This window comes from Lepisma saccharinum, chromosome 3 (genome assembly GCF_977018435.1).
Source record: "Lepisma saccharinum chromosome 3, izLepSacc3.1, whole genome shotgun sequence".
NCBI lineage: Eukaryota > Metazoa > Arthropoda > Insecta > Zygentoma > Lepismatidae > Lepisma > Lepisma saccharinum.
The window spans coordinates 137,814,243-137,834,865 of NC_139231.1; the positions used below are offsets into that span (position 1 = coordinate 137,814,243).

Genomic DNA, 20,623 nt, shown 5'->3' on the forward strand with positions numbered 1-20,623 from the left:
AGTAAAGGTAATGTTTCGTTGTTCATAATGTAAGTGCATGGTTTTCACGTTATGTAAGAAATCATCTTTTAAAAAAAGACAAGTCTTCCTGTACTTTCAGAAGTTTCTCCATTGTAACTTTCGAATAAATTATGCGACAGAAAATTATTTGGAATAAAAATTATAGCCTAATTTATAAGCGTTAAACTGATACAAGTTTTAATGTATTTAATCAAAGAATCGCCATAAGATGTGTCTCCAAATAGAGGATCGTACCCATCATCTTGACCACTGTCCAGCGGCTAAGTCCCTAATGATTGACAAATTGTTACACTTTCTGATAAAAACTAGAGACTTGGTAGTATAATTATTATGCCATTTAAGGTATTTTCAGTCGAGGAGTCAATCGCTATGTGCGTGCTGATGCCTCCCATGTTGAAAAGAGTCAGCCATATTGGATACTTTTGGTTTGATATATCTCGGGAGCGGTGACACCTATCAACGTATGGTTTTCTCAGAAATGCTCCAAATAGTGTAAACTTTCACATTAAATCAATACATCTATTTTTAAAAAACATAAAGGATTATTTTGTGCAAAACTCATTTTTAAAGCATTTTGTGAGAATAACTGCGAGTTGAAAGTTATGCTAATGGTTATTATCTTACATTTTCAGTCATGTAAATTAGAGCTCATTCCAACATCTCGAAATGCGGTCTCCAGCAATAAAATTTGGTAGAATTGAATTTATTACAAATTGCATTTGTCCAGTAACTTTATAAATATAAAAATAGTATTTTAAGTATTCAGTTCATACAAAATTTAAACTAAAACGTTTAACAAACACTACCCAATATTGCAATAAATATAATATTATCGTTTGATTCGGGAACATTTTTAAGACTGCTAACTAGTAGCGGCGATTGGGTCCCGAACCTTGAGGGTTGGGGGGGGGGAAGGGGAAGTTAATTTTCTTATTAGACAAAACTTTGCATTAAGAGGACATAGTGGGAGGCAAAAAAGTGGCAAAAAGTTGGGGGTAATTGCCCCAAGGTCCCCTAATCGCTGCTATTGGTTCTAACTCACAGTTATTCTCATAAAATATTATAAGTAATGAATATTTTCTAAAACATTCCCGACATTCGTCGTTTCCCCCACCCCCCTTCATTTTTTTTGGCTAACACAGAAGTTTTCACAACACGCCCACATCTCGTCCTCACGAACGCGGCTAAAAATATGGAAACAGTAACGTATAAATTAGCAACAACAGCACAAAATGAAGCCAATTATCAAGTGGAATATCATCTCTCCCTGAACAGTAAGTATATATATCCTTTAGCACGACACAAATGAAAAGTCTCATCATTGGGACGCTGCAGCTCAGTTCATTGCTGATGCAGGACAAATTTCAATCTCATTTTTCTCCCTTACATTAAAAAAAAACACCTCGATGATACTTTCTCAGTATGAATAGGAAGGATGGTAGTTAAAAATATCCAAAAATGATAAAAATCGATTTGGAGGTGTTTTGAGCTGTTCAAACTTGAAATTTGAACATTTAAACAGTGTTCAAATTTTACAAAGTTTCAACATTTGATCATCTCATAATATGCAACCTTCTTTCCTCTTTACAACGATTTCAAGAACTCTTCTGTATCTTAATTGGTTTCCGAGATATACTTAATTGAAAAGAACATTCTGCTGAAAAATGACATTTTGAACAACCCTCATATAATTCGTAATAATTATATTTCAGCAAAATATATAGTTCACGTAAGGGGGTAGGGTTCAACTTTTGGTATGATTAGGGTTGCTTTATTTCATAAGAGAAAATCCAGGACACTGCTGACAGGAAGTTTGTTGGGGAGCGGGGGGTGCTGGATCCGACAAAGTTGTGTGTTTGTAGTCGCGCTACTTAGTATTGATATTTTTCTGTTCATTTTGTGTCAAACAACTTGATTTTTGATTGAATTGTTGTTTCAAGTTCACTTTATGCACAGAAAGGCTAATCGGGACTTGACCTACAGTTCAAAGTGGGATCCGAACCACTATGTGCCTCCACCGGGACCGCCATAGGCGTGCGTATGGTGGGCAATTGCACACCCTAATCATGGACGTTCGAATTTTTTCTTCACGCAGGGACAAGCAGGGTATTTTTCCATGGAGCATATTACCCCGATAATAGTGTTGCCTCCTCAAAAACACCACTTGAATTTGAAATTATCGAATTAATAAAACCAAATTATACGTGTGAAATATATACTTTTAGGTTGACATCCTTGACCCCCTTTTCAGACCTCCATGTCCCTCCTACATTATTGTGCTTTCACCTAGAAATTTAGTGGAGATGAATCTTATCGCCGTTATTAAGCGATTAAGTATTTTCAAGCCGATTAGTTCAGCATTCTCAAGATGAAATTAGTTTTCGCGTCTTTCTTGCTTTATTTCTTCCAGATGGCCAAGAGCACCTGCAGGGGGACACAGAGGAGTAATTGACCTTCGATATCATATTTTATACAAATAAAAATACATTCAGTAAAATTTTCCTGCTTTTCTTACAGTTATATCAACTTCAGATCTGTAGCTAGGGGGTGTTGGGAGTTGGCCCTGGGCGCCGAACGACCTAAATGAAAAAAAATCTAGAAGAGAATGCTATGGTGCCCCATGAATTTTTTTGTGTCATATTAAAAATCAATGTTCTTTTCAGTTTGCAAAAATTTTGATCTAAAAGTTTTCTTGCTCGCTTCGCTCGCATTTTTTTTTGTTTTCTGTAATGCCTTAAAAATTACCAGGAGAGATGTTATAACTGTTAAGCTCTTCAGATTCGTCTTGGTAAACCATTTTGTCTTAAATGTATGAACACAATTGTTTGGAGGAAAAGGAGCGCGGCACATTTCACAATTTATTTATTTGTTATTCTGCATATATATATATATATATATATATATATATATATATATATATATACATACATACACATACACACACACACACAGATACATGCAATGAAACTAAAACAGTGATAAAATGAGGTTTTTCTTTCCCTACTGAAATTTCATCAAAGCTTTTGCCCCCCCTAATCAGAGTGTCTGCGCACGCCTATGCGGGACCCCTAGATTACAAGGCGAGGACACTACCACTGCGCCATCGGGGAGGCCCTCAAACAACTTGAGAATGTTACGGTTTTCCCCTGGTTTTTTTGCACTGCTTTTTTAAAAACAAAATTTCTTTAAGAAGATTCGAGGGAAAAAAATGATAACTGATTTGACAGTCCCAATGTAGTTTCTTATCGCAGAAATTCCGAAACTTTCATGAAATTGCAGACATTTGGTCTGCAGTCCGATCTGGTGTGTGGAATTATGTAATTTCCTTCCTATCCATATCTCGTCCTATACGTCTCAAATTTAGGAAAATAAAATGCCCGAAGAAATATTTTATGAACAAGTGGATAGAACAGGTAATCTGGTAATTTTACTAAACCAAAAGGGTGGGGCGGTTGGAGCCGTTGAACCCCTCCTTAAATACGCTCATGTATATACATACATATGTGTGTGCGTGGATATATGTATGTATATGTATGTATAATTACATAGGTATGTAAAGAAATTCAAAATAAAAACCAAATAGATATATCTTTTATTTTGAAGTGGTATAAACAAAGTGAAAAATAGTATACACGTGGTTTAAACTCAAAGAATTTGAAAACTGTACACAACAAAGTTTCTTTGATTGTAAAATGTGAATAAACATCATTACAAATAAGCACAATTCATTGTCAATCTGTACAATATTATTACAACACTTTTAATCACAATCAAGATCTTACAGCAAAAAATACTGCAACAACTCTTTATCACATTTTAAAACTTTAATTGTGGTAACTTTACATACAGGTTAATAAAATATGAAAAAGAACTTAATTGAAATACTACTTTCAAGCAGAACTTCAATTTTCATTTACTGTTTACAAAAATATGTTTTCGTAATATCTCTCTTGCAAAATATAATTGCATTATTACAATTTGTGCTGTGTAATATACATATATACATGCAATAGAATAGCACATATTTGTCTAGTAAGATTTTCTGTTAGATAAGGAAATACTTGTAAAATAGTAATCCATCTTTTTCAGTATGATGCTTTGTGACATTGAATGAGTTTATTTTTAAATTGTGCACTGGTTGTACGTTTGGTCAAAATAGCAGAAACATTCTCTATTTACAAGTTAATACATTTTTAGAAAGGCAATACGACAGTACTATGGAACTCCCGAACAAAATTAAAACTTGTGGAGGTAATTTGTAATTATTGTAATTAGCGTAGGATCGATGCATGAATAATTTAGCACCTTTAGTCATGGATACACAGTAAGATAAACAAAACAACTTAGCACTTCAGTCAACTTCAAAATTGTAAAAACATGCAATATTTGAAAATTTATTGAAATACTTTTTTGATCTTTCCCTGCCATTTTGATGAAATCAATAGTCAGAAATAGTCAATATAACAAACACCACTCTTTTTCAAACTCTTTGAGGTATGCCTCTCGACTGACTAGACGAGATAATAAAAGTAAGTGCAGATCTTTTAAAACTAAAAAATCTTACACTTTTGTGGTTATCAGTAAAAAAATACCAATTTCTCCTCCTTTGCACACAAGCTGGAGAAGTTATATATGGTATTAGTTATTCACACTGGGTTATAAACTAACTTCATAGAAAAATTACATATTAATGTTACTAAAATAACTAAAAAATTCATCATTATGAACATTTAAAAAATCAAAAGAACACTTTTCTATGTACAGAACATCCTCAATCAACTTTAACGAACCACTATATTCAGCACAATGAGTATTTCTTAACTGGTTCAATCCACAGTCATGAGATGCAGAAATGCTTGTGAAATAAAATAGGGGGACCAACCCAAAATGTTATCACAACCAACAATTTTTAAGAAAAGCACGATTTCTGTATAAACACTCTTAAATTACTTAATGCAAACAATTAACACTTTTCTTTTATCTCAGTAGCAATTTCTTTAAAAATTTGAACTTAAGTAATACTCTTTACAAAATACTTATTCACATAATAACGCTTAATTTCACATCTTCCTGACAGAGCGGAAGGAGTCAAAGGCACAATACGACACTATGTGCTTTAATCCAAGCATTATGTTTATATTGTAAAAAAATAAAAACAATATGCTATGCAAATATATGGAAAAATACTGGAAATTTCTGCTGAAGATAACCATCCTGTATTTTAGCACAGTTAAAGGAGAATCTTTCATTGCCCTGAGCCAATATTTGATCAACAATGGTAACATAATATTATTATGCTAAGTTAAGTACAATGAGAAGCAGCCATCAACAATCCTTGTATTTATTTGTATTCATCATTAAGGTATATCACACAATAATGTCTACAAAATGTTTGATACTTTATATAGGGTTCGTTCATATCATAATCATACTAAAATAATCCAATTAGTTAATGTTTTGAACTTCCAGGCAATTCACTAACAGAATTTGGAGTTAACTTTTCTGAAAACAAAGTCATTATAAATGCAAGTAGCTCCAACGATTTTGCCCAATTAAATTTAAATTTTTATAAAAAATAAATATACACATGTACACTTTCTTGTTTGTAAGACAATAGTGTGTGATATGTTTACAAAGTTGTTATGCAATGCATTGATGGCAAGGCAACAATTGTTTGAGCAAAATGTGGGGATCGAATCCCCGAGCTGCTCGCAGTAGTTGGCTGCGGGGTCCAGCCCCTGACTCTCCTTTGTGCACACCGTGGTGCAGATTCACACCACGGAGAGATCTTCCCACTCCTCTGGTTCTGGTGCTTCGCTCAGCCGAATGGTTATCCTTGTCATTCCCGACAGAGCCTCGTGACTGCGTCTACTCAAAGGGTTTTCTTCGAGGTTCACCTCCTCGAGGGCTGGGGAATCTGACAACCGCTCCACTTCCACATCTGTAACACATACAACAGCATATCATTATTGTGAACCAATATCAACTTTGCACATTTTCTTGAGATATCTACATTGCAACTTTACAATAAAGCACTGGGGATCCGTGAATCACTGATCAACGATCAGAAGCAAGGTAAGTCAACATATGAATAATGAAAAATACTATGAGTTGCCAGAAATAATTTTCATATCACTTTCAACTTTCTTCAATTTAATTACTATTATATTCTAATTCACTGCTCAATTTGTTCTTTTGTCCATGATTTTATTCCTATTGTATTTCACTGCACTTTCTTGTTTAATTTCTTTGTAATTTTGGATTTTATTTTAATTTTAATCTGTACTTTTTGGGGTTAGATGGACCAGCAATATCTGAACCTCGCCCAGAAATAAAGTCAATTCAATTCAATGAACAATTTTATCTAAAACTCCTTTAAAGGTTTTACGTTATTTCCATAAACTACTCTTGAATAATCATATTTACCAAGAATTAGCAACCAGAAAGGGGGGATGCAGTACTCTGATCAAATACCCCAATCACATCCAACCCTGTCTACTAATACAGTGCAACGTTATTCAAAGTATATCCTAAGATTAAATGTGTGCTTACTGTAATGCTATTATTATTTTTATTATTATTATCGTACATGATGTTATTAATTTTCAATGTGCATTTAGCTACAATATCTGGCAAGTAGGTTGTTCATGCCACTCAAATAAAACATTATTATTATCAAGCTTGTTCTTCAGACTTACAAGTAAATTAATAATTAGATTTTACTTAAATATGTGTCTTTCGGGTTAAAAATATGACACACTGTGATTGTTGGTCAAACGTGATTAACGAACTTGTATCTTCAACAAGCATAGTCCATCATTACACAAAATATTTGTATTTCTTCAGAAGAAACAGTGTAGTTTGAAACATAAATCAATGTATGAAATTGTAGGAATGTACAATTTCTTGATAATTAATGGCAATAAAATACTTAAGAAGACAAGATGTTTCAGCAGAGACATCTGCTGGAGGGTTTCCATGACTCTCCTCATTGATGCAATATGGCAATGTCTCCTTAAGTTTTATCTCGCTGCCTGTCAAAGTACAATACATTTTTTAAAATAACAAAAAATAAAAACGGAAAGATCTCCCTGACAGGAATTCGAAGTCACATATCATGAACGTGTTGAATATTTCTAAGAAGAAGGGTCGAGGAACAATATTCAAGTGTACAATCTGCTTAGTCTTGGGCTATTATTTGTCCAAACCTATGATGAGTCAATATTGGAAATAAAATTTTACTGCGGTGTTTCACATGGAGCACTTAGTAAGACAATAAAGTGTAAAGTTTTATAAGCCTTTATAACTGTTTATTGCGCAGATCTGTACAGGCTTTGATTGACTGAATTATGCTATTTTAAGTCGCTTTCTGTAACGTTTTGGCTAATTGTGACAATGTGGACGAATAGTGACATGGCAGATGAGATGGACGACACAACACAAGCCTAATAGAGGATTATTCTGACTACGGGCCCAGGCACATAGACTTTATTTTCAGTGGACATGCGACTATATAAACTGAAGAAATCACTTAAGGAATTCACAAAGTTTACGAAGACACTAGTAAAAAGAAGTAAAAAATCTGAGGTAACTAGTCTATGTAAAAGTGAGTACACATATACAAGCATTTTTCAATGTTTAGTACATATTTGGATGTTTTAGCACAAGGAATAAAGATTTCCCATTTTCATATGTTTATATGTTTAGCAAAGAGCGTACACGCTCTTTGATGTTTAGCAACTAACAATTCGGTGCCCTTGTTAACTATCAAAGAGAGGACTGAGTGACTTTTTCAACTATTCTCTATTAGTAAACTATCACTCTATTTGTGGACTACTTACCAACAATGTGATTTTTCTGTGCGTTTACGTGGGTGAGCTTTGGGATTTTAGAGATAACCCATGGCAAGGTAATAAAGGCATTGTGTGAAATGTCCAGTCGTTGCAGCTCGGCTAGGTCTGCCAACTCATCAGGCAATTTGCTCATCCTGTTGTGTGACAGGTTCAACTCTGTAAAGGAAAAGAAAAGCATTGTTATTCTGGGATTCAATTTCTACTAAGAGGTTCAATTTGTGGGAATTTTCACCCTGACAAAAATTAAAGAAGATTGTAGAACTAGAACTCAAAATATACCATGTAGTTAGTGCTTGCTTGGATGAAATGAATCATGTTCTTGTACACTCACCTCACTTAGTACTCCGGCAGTTTGTTTCTTTATACAGCATATTTGCAGAAGATACAATTAAACCTACAAGTGTATCAACACAACATGTGCTGTATAAAACACACCTTAATACTAATTTCGTTGACCCTGTACAAGTAGGATATTCCAGCTGTGTACAGTGTTCAAAATGTTCACGTTAACTCATTTTACTGCATTTGGGTTGCAGTCTAAGCACCAATTCTTCATCAAATGGTTTAAAATGGAACGATAATTGAACTGGAAATTGTGCAAAGCGCAAAATATAAGTGCTTGCGACATATTAATGCATATTATTTCAATTCAAAATAATACAAAGTAATCAATGTCCTCAGTTCTAATTTAATGGACAAATAAACCACGTAACTTCTTTGTCAATCTTTACGAGTTCAATCTTGTTAGCCTTATATACTGATTAGGGTGCAAAATCTTGGGGACCCCATCAACGAACTCATCCTAAAAATTAAAAAATCCCTCACTGGGGAGAGACTGCAAATAGTAACACAGACAAGCAATTAGCTTTGGATTCAAACAACACTATAATAAGAATAATATCTATCTCTATCAATATGCATGTGTGTGTGTCTGTGTTACAAAATAAAACCTCCCCCATAAAATATCAACGATTTTGCACCCTGATATTAACACAGAATTAATACAAAACGACAACATAGGCATATTTGATTGTTGTACCAAAAAGTAAAGAGCTCTTATGAAAACAATGCTAATACCAGTACTGAGGCATTACATTTGTAGTTTTTGACTGATTATTTGTAAGTAAATATTTTCTTATAAAAAAATATATAGTTATTTCAAGTCTATGTCATATCTAGACTATTGCAATAATTTTTAGAGAATATAATGTTAAACATACTAACATTTTCCTTCTTATTTAGTTGCAGTGACGCCACACTGTCTGCAATGTATAAACGAATTCGAAAAAATCCAGCTGGCAGATGGTACCACTCAAGCTGTGTTGGCGTGAACGTACTTTCCCATGATTTGGAGGCTATTTTAGGTTCTTCCGATCTGGCAAGGGTCCATTGCCAGGAGAGAAAACTTGATCAGTCTTTTATGCAGCTACGCAGTGCAGGAAAACTGCGCTGTTTGCAAGAACGTTCCACGTAAACCACGCACTGTACCCCTGCCAAAATTCTTTCCACAGATCACATGAAAATCAGCTGGCGGTAGTGTTGCCAACCTCAAAAGTTTATACCCTAAAGTGTCAGCTTCGACATTTCAAAATTGCTCCTTTGAGAATTAGCCAAAGCTGCGTTAATTTTTAGGAAACGTAGGGACTTTTGTGCACGTTCTTTCTCAAGCATGTACCATCTTTTCAAACGCGGACATAATTAGCAGCTATTTTTGCCTACGGATTGATTATTTTCTGGTGAATATTTTGAACCATGATTTGGCAACTGCTAGTGGCAAAAGACGCCATGTTTATTTTTCACCAATTCGGTCTGACCCTTTCATTTCTGCGTAGTTTGGGATTCTGACTCTATTTTAGACCGCGAAAGGTCGTTGTTTGGCTTCTGGCCACAAACAACCTGTAAAATACTGCAGATAATGACTTCCGAGGGGACTTTGCCATGAACAGAGCAACAACCTGAGGCCACATGGTTTGTTTTTGCAACGAAAACGCAGTCTTCGTCGCGATCTGTTGCATGTTGTCTAGTAATGCAGGCGTCCAATACGTATTCACTGATATGGGCTTCATTACACTGCATTTTCCAATTGCATATTCCAACTGAACATAAGGCTTATGATGAAGATTTCAAAAAGATGATGTTCAATACTGAACAGTAATGTTGAGTAATGGGAAAACGCTGAAAAGATTAATTGCAGAATCTACGAGTCACGTATGGGGAATATTCGTTAATGGAGGAGGTGCACTATTTGAAACAATAAGCTCAGTGTTCGAAGTGAGGAGGATGCGGGGGATTCTATCCTCCCAGCTAGTAAAATCTTTGTAAGCATCTTCCCAGTTGCCTCATTGTCACCAGCTAACATTTTCCAATTCAAGCCCTAAATAAGCTTATGACGGGCTTTGCATTTCAATAAATATAGGCCTATATTATGGTATTCAAAATTAAGGAATGAATTAATTACATAAGCACAATTATGTTGTATTTGTGTTAAATTAAACATAACGACAGGAATAATTAATTAGAATCAAGAGAATGATACATAGCTCCAGTGTACACATTAAACTTTTTGTTTTCGGACGGGAGTGCTGTGAAATTCGCTGTTTTGGGGGCACATAATGCACATTATTATTGTTGTTATTTGTAGTAGTAGATTAAGACTAAAGGAAATATTACGATCTTGATAACAAATATTTTTTTCCTCACACTATTATTTTCTCGTTCCACTGCTTTTTCTACCATTTTAACATCCATTATTGCATTTTGATAAAGTATTAGTCTAGAAGTCAGATTTGAAGCTTTCTAAACACCAAATTTCACCACTATTTCTATAAGATAAGCATAATATAAATTCTTAAATGTCGATGTCTTCACATCAGTATTCATTAACATAATTACAAAAGCTAAATGTTATATATTACCACAACAACTTCAACACACAAAAATACTATGCATTGGATGCTTTTTTTAAAATAATAATAATAATCCGGTTTATAAATAAAATATAAGAGTAAAATATGTCCTCCTCCGTGGCCGTGCGGTCTAAGGCGCGTGCTTTGGGTTCCGACTGCGGGACGGCATGGGTTCGAGTCCGCCTGGGTTCTCTGCCTGTGTATAGGACCGGTGGCAACCCGCCATCGTGAGGAAATTGGGGAGCTACGAGTGAGTAGCGTAACCCGGTCATAAAAATCTCCTATAACGGCTGAGGGTTCGACGTGCTGACTCCACGTTACGCCATTACCGGTTTAAGAACTCCACACCTCTAGGTAGGATTGTGGGAGGGAGACTGGCAGTCGGGAGATAGACGAAAGCCTTTCCAGGGCTGTCGAGCTACGGATTATTATTATTATTATAATTTATAAAAAACATACATGGAAAAATACTGGACACTGCGAGCACACACTGATAAGTGCGTTCTTTATGATTATGTGGAGTTATTTTATTATTGGTGAATACTAGCGGCGATTGGGTGACAAGAACAGGGGGGCGGGGAGAGGAGACAAGAACAGTTTTCTTTCTGCGGGCCCCCATGGTGGAGGGGTTAGCACATCGCGCTACGACGCCAGAGGTCCCGGATTCGAATCGGATGTTTGTGAGTGTCCATTCATCAATTTCATCATATCACCACTCATCCCATCTTCGCAAATTAGCCAAAAGTGGCACAAAAATGGAAGTAAAATAAAGCAAATCAATCAGTTTACTTTCTCTTAATAGACAAGGCTTCGTGCGGGGACAAAAGCGGGAAAAAGTGGCGGGCAAGTGTCCCACAACCCCCCATAATAGCCGCCACTGTTGTGTGGCGTGCATACAAGGTAAGCTACCGAAGCACTGCTTCGGCATGCAATTCGAATTTTGCATAACTCCCAGGATACTTAGAAAGTGTCGAGAGGCATTTTTGCGGAGCCCGTGAAAGACTAAAATGCCACAAAGCAGTGGTGTACGGTGTTTTTATCAAGGAAAGCCTGCCCCTTGGTGTACTAATGTTTATTTAAAAATTATATGTTCAGTGTTTCGGCTATATAAATGGTCACCGCACGCTCCAAAATGAGTAAGAAGGATAGACAAAATTCAAACATTTATGCAACCTACAACGACAGCAAGCACAACTTGGGAGTGGACTGTAGCGAAAACCTTGATATCAGAGTCATCTGGTGTGAAATTGAGCAAATTTACCTGCGATGAGGGAGAATTTTACAGCGAACTTTGGTGGAATTTTTGTGATGACATTGGAAGACAAATTGCATCCCTTGAGTTCTGTGTGGCGCATCAAATGGTAGACTGCATCAGGAACTTGCATCAGCTGACATTCTGACAGATCTGAAAAGAAATAACAAAATTACGTTAAGTAAAAAAGTTGAATCATCAGTTTAACAACATTTCTTTTACAATTAATGCAAATGGTCAGATAAATAGAAAGATTGAGAAGGTATATTTCTAGCACTCAAAATGCATTCAATTAAACAACCTCCTGCTAAAGATACGACCTTGAAATCCGTGGTCTTTACAAACGCATCAGCTTAAAGGATAAAGGGGGGGAGGGGGGATGTACGCAAGCAGCATGAAATTGAGGCAGGAAGGATTTGTGCACCGCTGACAATGAACAATCTGGCAATTTGCTTGGTGCTTCAATCACGATAGGTAGGGTTCAGTTAAAAGTACAGCTCATGAATTGACATATGACGTCATGTCGTCTGCATCGCTGATTATCGCAGGTTCGAATCGTACGCTGGCAAGGATCATGAAGTCGTAACAAGACAGGCCTTGCACTGAAATTTCCACAATTGAAATTTGATGTTCTTGCCACACCTTTCTCTGTTTACAAAGCAAGTTCTAATCTGACATTTCTACTCTAAATTTAAACGATTATAAGAACTTGTGTTCATTATTTATACTTTAATATTTCATGCAACTTACTTCATTTCAGTGCAGAAGGCATGTTCAAAATAATATTAGGTACGCTAGTTACTTAACTTATTAGCACTCTAACATGTGCCACTATAAGCTTGGATTACAGAGTGTTTTAATGTTTCAAGGGCTTAGTATTTCAAGATTTTTCCGAGGCGTCCAAGTCAGAATGTAAGCCTCACTTGCAACGCTCAGCTAGTGTGGTTAGGTTGCTTGCCTTAAGTTAAAAATATTTCACATTCAGAAACATTTTATGTGTAAAAAGTACTAAATACGCACATATTTGGAACAATCATATCATTTCAGTGAAAATATTGGAACATTTCGCGGTGCACTATAGCTTTTCGGATTTAACGCCATGAAACTCATTTCATTATTATGAAAGAACAAACAAGATTAATTGCTTGCAGCATCGATAACGAAAAAGTGAGCATCTCTCCTTTCACCCGAACTTTTAAAAATTAGGCATGTTTTCCGCTACAGAACGATTGTAAGGAAACGCGCGCGGCTAATGACGTCACGACGGTGTGCCTGCGTGTAGCTTTCCATTACGTGAGAACTACTGGAGCGCCATTCAGTTGGAACCTCTGTAACACTTCTTCCTCGCCCCAGGTTGTATTGGAAAGGCAAGCAATCTCATGGGTAGGGAAACCATTCAATGAATATGCAGACTTTTCAACAGTATCTCAACTATTAATATGGTTATATTAAAGATTGGATTAATTTGGTTTATTTTAATTTGCTTTCTCCAGTTTTGGCTAATCGCGACGGTGATGATGGGTGAGGATTATGGAGCGGAGTTTTAGGTAAAACCTTTTTTTTTTTTTCTTTTTTCGGAAGTTTGCCACACTCGGTCGGAATGTCAACCACACGGCTGCAATGAAATCTGGGAAATCTTATTTCACACAAAAATGCAAAATTTTACCTTTAGCTCATAAAGCACATATTTCTAGGGAAATAACATAAAATGTACATATTTTAGATATTCCATACACAAAAAAAAGTTTTCAAATTCTTCGTGTAAATATGTATTTTGGATTCGAACAAGTGCTCTCGGTTTACCAGCCAGGTTAAGTCGGAATGATTGATTTACTTTATTTCACTTCGCTTCTTGTGCCACTTTTGGCTAATTTGCGAAGATGGGGATGAGTGATGATGTGATGAAATTGAGGAATGGACACTCACAAACATCCATGCCCAGGCCAGGATTCGAACCCGGGACCCCTGGTAGCTGAAGTCGATGTTGGCTACAATTCCTATTTACGTATTTTGGAGTTAATTCATAAAAATAGACGAAATAGGTGGTAAATCAGTAAATTACTATTATTCGGAACTCTCAACACACCGGTTACTGATTTAAGTACAACAACGCGAATGTGTGGGTCAGTCAGTAATTTTGAATGAAAATATTTTTCGCTCTGTTTTTAGAACATGAGAAATTTATATTTTTCAGTTTTAGCACCTAAATATCATCTTCCTAGTGATGATATGATGAAGCTGATGAAGGGATACTCACAAAGAACAGCCATGAAGTCAGGATTCGAACCCTGGCGTCGTAGCGCGATGTGCTAAACACTCGCCATGGATATTATTATTATTATTATTATTACAAGCGTCTAGCTTAGGAATTAATGCTTTCTGGCAACTAATATGTGCCTCCGTTAGTCTAAAAGTCCGAAGAGCCCACGCTACGATCCCAGTAGAGGTTTGCGCACTCCGTTACCATGTCAAATGTGATAAGTTGAACACAAAAATCCAATTCTTTATCCAAATCTGCCCAATATGGGCAAACTTTGCGTAAAATCGCGTGCATTTCTTTCAAGTAACCTTTTAAATGCGAAATTCAAATGGACGTGTCATGTTTGGTTCAGGAAACGATTCATTGATACGGGAAATCATGATAACAAGGCTACACGTAAGCCTCTGACTCACCGATGTTACCTGTTATGGATATTTCTACCTTATTGGGAATGGCGCTTTTCAGCCGGTTTCCTAGACTACTTTTGGTGGGTGGAGCTTGGAAATGCTGAATTTTTCAATCTACCGTAATGGCTATAAGAATATCTGCATTTATTACAGTATTTGTTGTTTGAGCTTTATATGTTATACATGGAACGATGGGATCATTAAATCAATATCATTCATACGAGGAAGGAATCAATGGATAATCCTCTAGGCAGCCTATTTTGCATCCACTGTAGGAACAAAGTTAATCTAAACAAAACTACATGACTTGCGAGATACTTCGATACCCGATGGAGGCACATAGAGGTTCGGATCCCATTTTAAACTGTAGGTCCAGTCCCAATTAGCCTTATTACTGTGCATAAAGTGGACTTAAAACACCAAATCAATGAATCAATCAATTAAAACTTTTTTTTTAAAAAAAGTGCAATCTTCTCGAGTTTGAAAGTTCACTTTATGTACACTTAGACTAATCGAAACAGCACGGACACTTTAAAGTGGGGTTCGAACCACCATGCGTCCATCGGGCATCGAACCCGGGACCCCTTGAGGGGAATTCCACGAAAAGTGACCCTACTCCATGTAAATAACAAAAAGAATTAATCTGAAAATTATTATTGTTATTAATTGCATTAATGTTTATATATTTGGGAATGCATATAGTTTGCATATTTCACCAACAAAAATTATTAGCATCTGTAGCTTTTTTGCGTCACAGACAAATGAAGTCGAATGTTGCTACATTTTTAAAGCGTCTCGCACGTAACGCATTTGTAGGCTAAGCTATTATACTCAAGTTTCTTCATTTGTCAGCACACACCACAAAGTACTTCATAATTCTATGAGATCACTTAATTATGGATGTTTTAATCCAATCGCATGTCTAGAAGTTAATATTTTGTATGTCAAATGTCACACATGTAACGATGGAATGCTTCTTGATTACAAGGCGATGCCGTTATCACGCCATCGAGAGGCCGTATTTATATTTATATACACAAGGGTGTCCCAATAAGAGCGACGGATTTAATATGCTTAAGAAAATACTATATATTTACAAAATGACATTTTTTTTACATCATTACAACGGGTAAATGTTCCGATTTAAGAATGCCTACTTTGATTTTCGCAACATGTCTTGTGGTTGGGTTGGTAACACTGTTCTTACAAGTTCATTTATCAGTGATTGTTGCAGCTTAGTTGACATGGAGCGTTAAACAAAGGAATAACGAGTTTTAATAGAGAAAAATCATTACAAGAATGGCGAGTGTTATGCAGAGAGTGTTAGGAAGCTTCGTGCAATCAATCCTTGGACGTGAAAGTGCGCCTATAGTGAGACATTACATTTGGCAAGTTGATCAAAAAATTTGAGGAAACAGCTTCGACAGCAGACATTAAAACACCGCGCTCTCAATCTAGTCGGGGTACATATGCCGGCTGTCATCTTTCATTCTTAAATCGGAACATTTACCCGTTGTAATGATGTAAAAAAAATGTCATTTTGTAAATATACTGTATTTTCTTAAGCATATTAAATCCGTCGCTCTTATTGGGACACCCTTTTAGTTAATGTTTAAGCGGAAGAAAGGGCATTGCATTATTTATTAACTGATTTGTTTTATTTTACTTCGCTCTTCTGTCACTTTTGACTAATCCCGAACATGATGAGTGATAATAATATGATGAAATTGATGAAGCGACTCTTACATATAATACCTATGCCCAGACGGGGATTCGAACCCCGGATCCATGGCGTCGTAGCGCGCTATGCTAACCACTCTGCCACGGAGGTCGGCAAAAGGAAAGGGTATTATAGCCTTAACTTAGCCGTGTAAATAGTCGCAAAGAAATGTGTACAACCATCTTGTCTTCTCTCATGTATGCGTCTAGCCTACATAACTAGATAACTACAGAGCCAGAAGTCCCAGGTTCGAATCATGTGCGTAACATTGTGTTTGTCTCATCATCAATTCCATCAGTTCGTTGCGATTAACCGAACAGTTAAAAATAGACAAAAATAACCAAATAGAAACATAAAACTTGTTACCGTGGAGGTCCATTGTGGTTCGGATTCCACTTCAAACCGTAGGTCCAGTCCCGATTAGGCTCTGTGCATAAAAGTGGATTTAAAAACAAGGACAAGAAAAGTGACATACAAGAAAATACAGTATGCTCTACACAAAGCTGTCAGCTGAAATCGTTAAACGCAGATCTGCAGATCGCAACTTGTCTTGACCATGCCGACTCAAGCGGTGTGCAACAGCCACTGACCATTATACTATAGCAGAAGTTTCATACATAAACACTAACGAGGTTAAAACACGCGAAGATACTAACCTAAGCCACTCTATTAAAAGGTAATCTTCAGTATCGATAACACAACCGCTCTATCTCACACAGGTTAACGCTTTGCTTCGTCGCAATTTAGCTTTCAACGCAAGGACATTCTGAGAATTAACATATTTATTACAATGCTCATTAGAGGTGCTGCTTCCTCGCATGTTAGCAGATTCTGCGAAGAAACGTTTAAACAAATTTCAAATCGTTTTCTACTCTGACGTAACGTGGTGTGAAGTGGGCCAACTTCCGGTCAATAAATACCAGGAAGGAAAAAAACGGGTGGGGGGAGGGAGACGAATTCTGGGTGAGCGAAGTGAAAGGCAGCTTCCTACCTTCTCGAGTGAAAGGGGACGAGAGAGAGACGTTACGTTATCATCACGCAACTATGGCGTACATGCAAAACACGCGACGAGACTTTTCACCGAACAGAAATGAATGAAGATGCGAACAACATTCTTTCCTTTGTTTCGTCGAACTGATACACGATTTTACACGACGCTCGTTTGAGAAAAAATCTCTCCTCATTGACACCAACAACAATTCTTCTTCTAGCTCTTTTCTGCATCGTTAGTGAAACTTCTAAGTGGACAATTCATTTGTTACTGCAGAAGTCACGAGATAAATAACATGATCTCTTTAACACTGCTTATAATTAATGCATTGTTTCAGAAAATGAACCAATCCTGGCAAACTAATATAATTAATTATCTAATAAATTATATAATTAATGTCTTGTTTCACAAACTCTATCTATAACAAAAACAATAGCTAATACTTAGAGCCTAGATTTTTATGTACACATTTTATTCCAGCGTATTTAGTCGCATAAGAACCCTTAAACATCTACAAATTACATTAATAGAACTTTTATATTAACTTACTTCAATATTTCAAATGATTATACATATCTGCAGTAATTTTACATAAAAAAGTTGTCTTTCTAATCAACGTTCTATATTTCTGCCACATTATGTGTCAGATAAACTTAAAAAGTTGCGAGTGACGGAATATGTGGCATAGAAACTAATTCATACTTGGATGGGAACAGAATAAAATGTTTACGTCACGAATCGAACATGCCATACCTGTTCATAGACTTTTTCCCACGGGGGTGGGGTGGGGGGGCAAAGAACACTTTCCCCGGGAGGACGAACCTTTATTTTTAATTATTTGAAAATCTATTCTACTTCAAAATGAAAAGAATGATTTTTTTATCCATTCGTTTTGTGGGGAGTTCAAATTCAAATTCTTTATTTGTGTGTGCGAGATTCAGCCTGAGGCAATTGTTACATCACAAACTCTTTCTGCTCTAGTTTCCACAAACATGAGTAATGATTTATACTTTGCTTGAAATACGTACATGTTTGTAGAAATTATTTTAATCACTATTTCTTTGTAGTCTTTCGTTGTTTGTTAAATACATTAAATTTATTTGATTTTAATTGATTTTTGTTATTTAGTGTCGCTTTTCTGCTACTTTTGACAAATCGCTACGATAAGGATAGTAGGATGATGTGATGAAATTGATGGAAGGAACACACACACACAAACAATGAAGACCCATACGATGGCAGGGATTCGAACCAGGGTACCCTGGCGTCGCAGTGCGCTGTGCTAACCACTCCGCCACGGAAGGCGGCAAATATATATTTATTTATTTACATTAATGAACTCAACAGGCTGACGCCCAGTTAAAGAGTTCAAGTTACATAATGGATCAGAGATACAGGTTTTCATACATGCTTCAGTGCGAAAAAAAAATTAATGGTGTCGTGCTGGTCGGTGAAATTTCGTTAGAATATTTTTAAGTGAAAGAATATGAACTGTTGGATACTACAGGGAAAAGTTAGTTTTTTTTTGTGCAAAGTAGGAGGGAGGGGGCCAAGTCAATAAGGCGGCCACAGGTGACACCATGGTTAGGAGCGCTAACCCAACAAGGGGACACCATAGTTCTATTTATCACTTGAATCACGTACTACATCTTATTGAACATTTTTGATAAGTGGAAAGGCATACGACGATTCTACATTCAACTGTCACATGTAAAAAATTCGCATCAGCAGAACAATAATACACTTAAAATAGGACACACATGGATTACAGCACATGTTCTCGCGTGAAAAGGGGTTTGATAAGGGTAGAAAGCAGTATACAATAACAACAAAGCAACAATCGAACACGCTTCAAACAAAAGAAGCCCATCAAAATGGCGCAGTTTAACTTTGCATGTTGTAGGAAGCGCTTCCTTATTCCTTCCTCCACTTCGGCTGCTATTGTAGGTTTCTCCTTCACATAATCCCATTATTTACTTGACTGTGAAATAAAAACTTTCTCCTCCGCACTATTTTCCACTTTCACTATTCATTATACGACTTTAATTTCATTTTCAGTGCCACCTGCGCGTTCTTCCCTTCCGTCAAGGAAGAGGCGACGAATCTTCGCTCCGATCGACATGCGAGCGAAACAGTTTAACAATGGTCGCGATCGGGTTTTTACAACACCAAGTCGAGATTGAAGGTTTGATATGAAGAGGCGTGCTGTAGCCTCTGTGGCGTTTAGATTGGCCTTGATTCATTTAACTATCATTTTACTCAACAGTATCAAATATTTGCAAAAGCCGCGGTACCTCAGTTGGTAGAGCATCTGGCTATGAGGATGAGTGATGGGGATACTCACAAACAACACCCATGCCCAGGCCGGGATTCGAACCCAGGACCCCTTGCGTCTTAGCGTGCTGTGCTAACCACCGCGAAGGTCGGGAATATACAATGTATACTATAATGAAAATTTTTGTAAATTTTAGATACAGTAAAGGAACCCGCTTACGGTTTTGCACCGAAGTAGCAAACTTTCGAAAGGTCGCTATCTGTAAGGTATACCTTATAAGTAGAGCCCGGAAGTTCAGGCATTTATTTTCGTTAAAATAGGCAGGCAAAAAGGCATTTATAATGTGAAAAATAGGCACTAAAAATGAAAAAAAGGGCAAAGTAAACCGAAAAAAAAGGCACATTTGGAAGTCGCTTACTTTTATCTATAATTTCTGGTAAAATGTTAAAATCTACATTGGGAAGAGCATTTCAATTTTCTCCGTCTTGATTGCACATAACTACAAGGTGTTTTTTAAAGTTCTCACCATTCATTGATAGTCGTCTGTCAGAGAGAATATTTCTCATAATAGAAAATGATCTTTCTACTTCGACAGAAGTTATTGGAGCATACAGAAAACAAGCTAATGTAGCTGGACTCATTTTGGTAACAGCATTTTCACCTTTTAGAATATCACAAATTGTTTTCATTTGTTTCAAGTCCTTATTTGCACTCACTACCCGTTTGCACTTTTCCGCAACAGCTGACCCCTTTTCTCCTGGCACTTCCATCATCTGCTGCATAGATTCCTCGAAGATTTTCATGGATGCTACAAGTCTCTCGCCTCTTTTTTCCTAGCTTTGTAATTGTCTCTGGCAATGCACCATAATGTGCAAAAATAAACGACAGTTCATTCTTCAGTTCTGAATAGCACAGGAGTTTTTCACTTCACGAATTCA

General features: G+C 36.5%; 1 protein-coding gene across 1 annotated transcript in view; it reads right to left on the reverse strand.

Annotated features, from left to right (window-relative positions):
* Window positions 1-3,593: 3,593 nt before the first annotated feature.
* Sclp (leucine rich repeat containing protein 20 sclp) overlaps window positions 3,594-20,623 on the reverse strand; it is a 55,387-nt gene continuing 38,357 nt past the window's right edge. The window contains exons 2-4 of the mRNA XM_083119492.1: window positions 12,042-12,185; window positions 7,863-8,030; window positions 3,594-5,962 (exon numbers count right to left, since the gene is read on the reverse strand). Of these exons, the coding sequence (XP_082975618.1) occupies window positions 5,793-5,962; window positions 7,863-8,030; window positions 12,042-12,185 (482 nt within the window). The 3' untranslated portion in view covers window positions 3,594-5,792. The remainder of the gene's footprint in view (window positions 5,963-7,862; window positions 8,031-12,041; window positions 12,186-20,623) is intronic.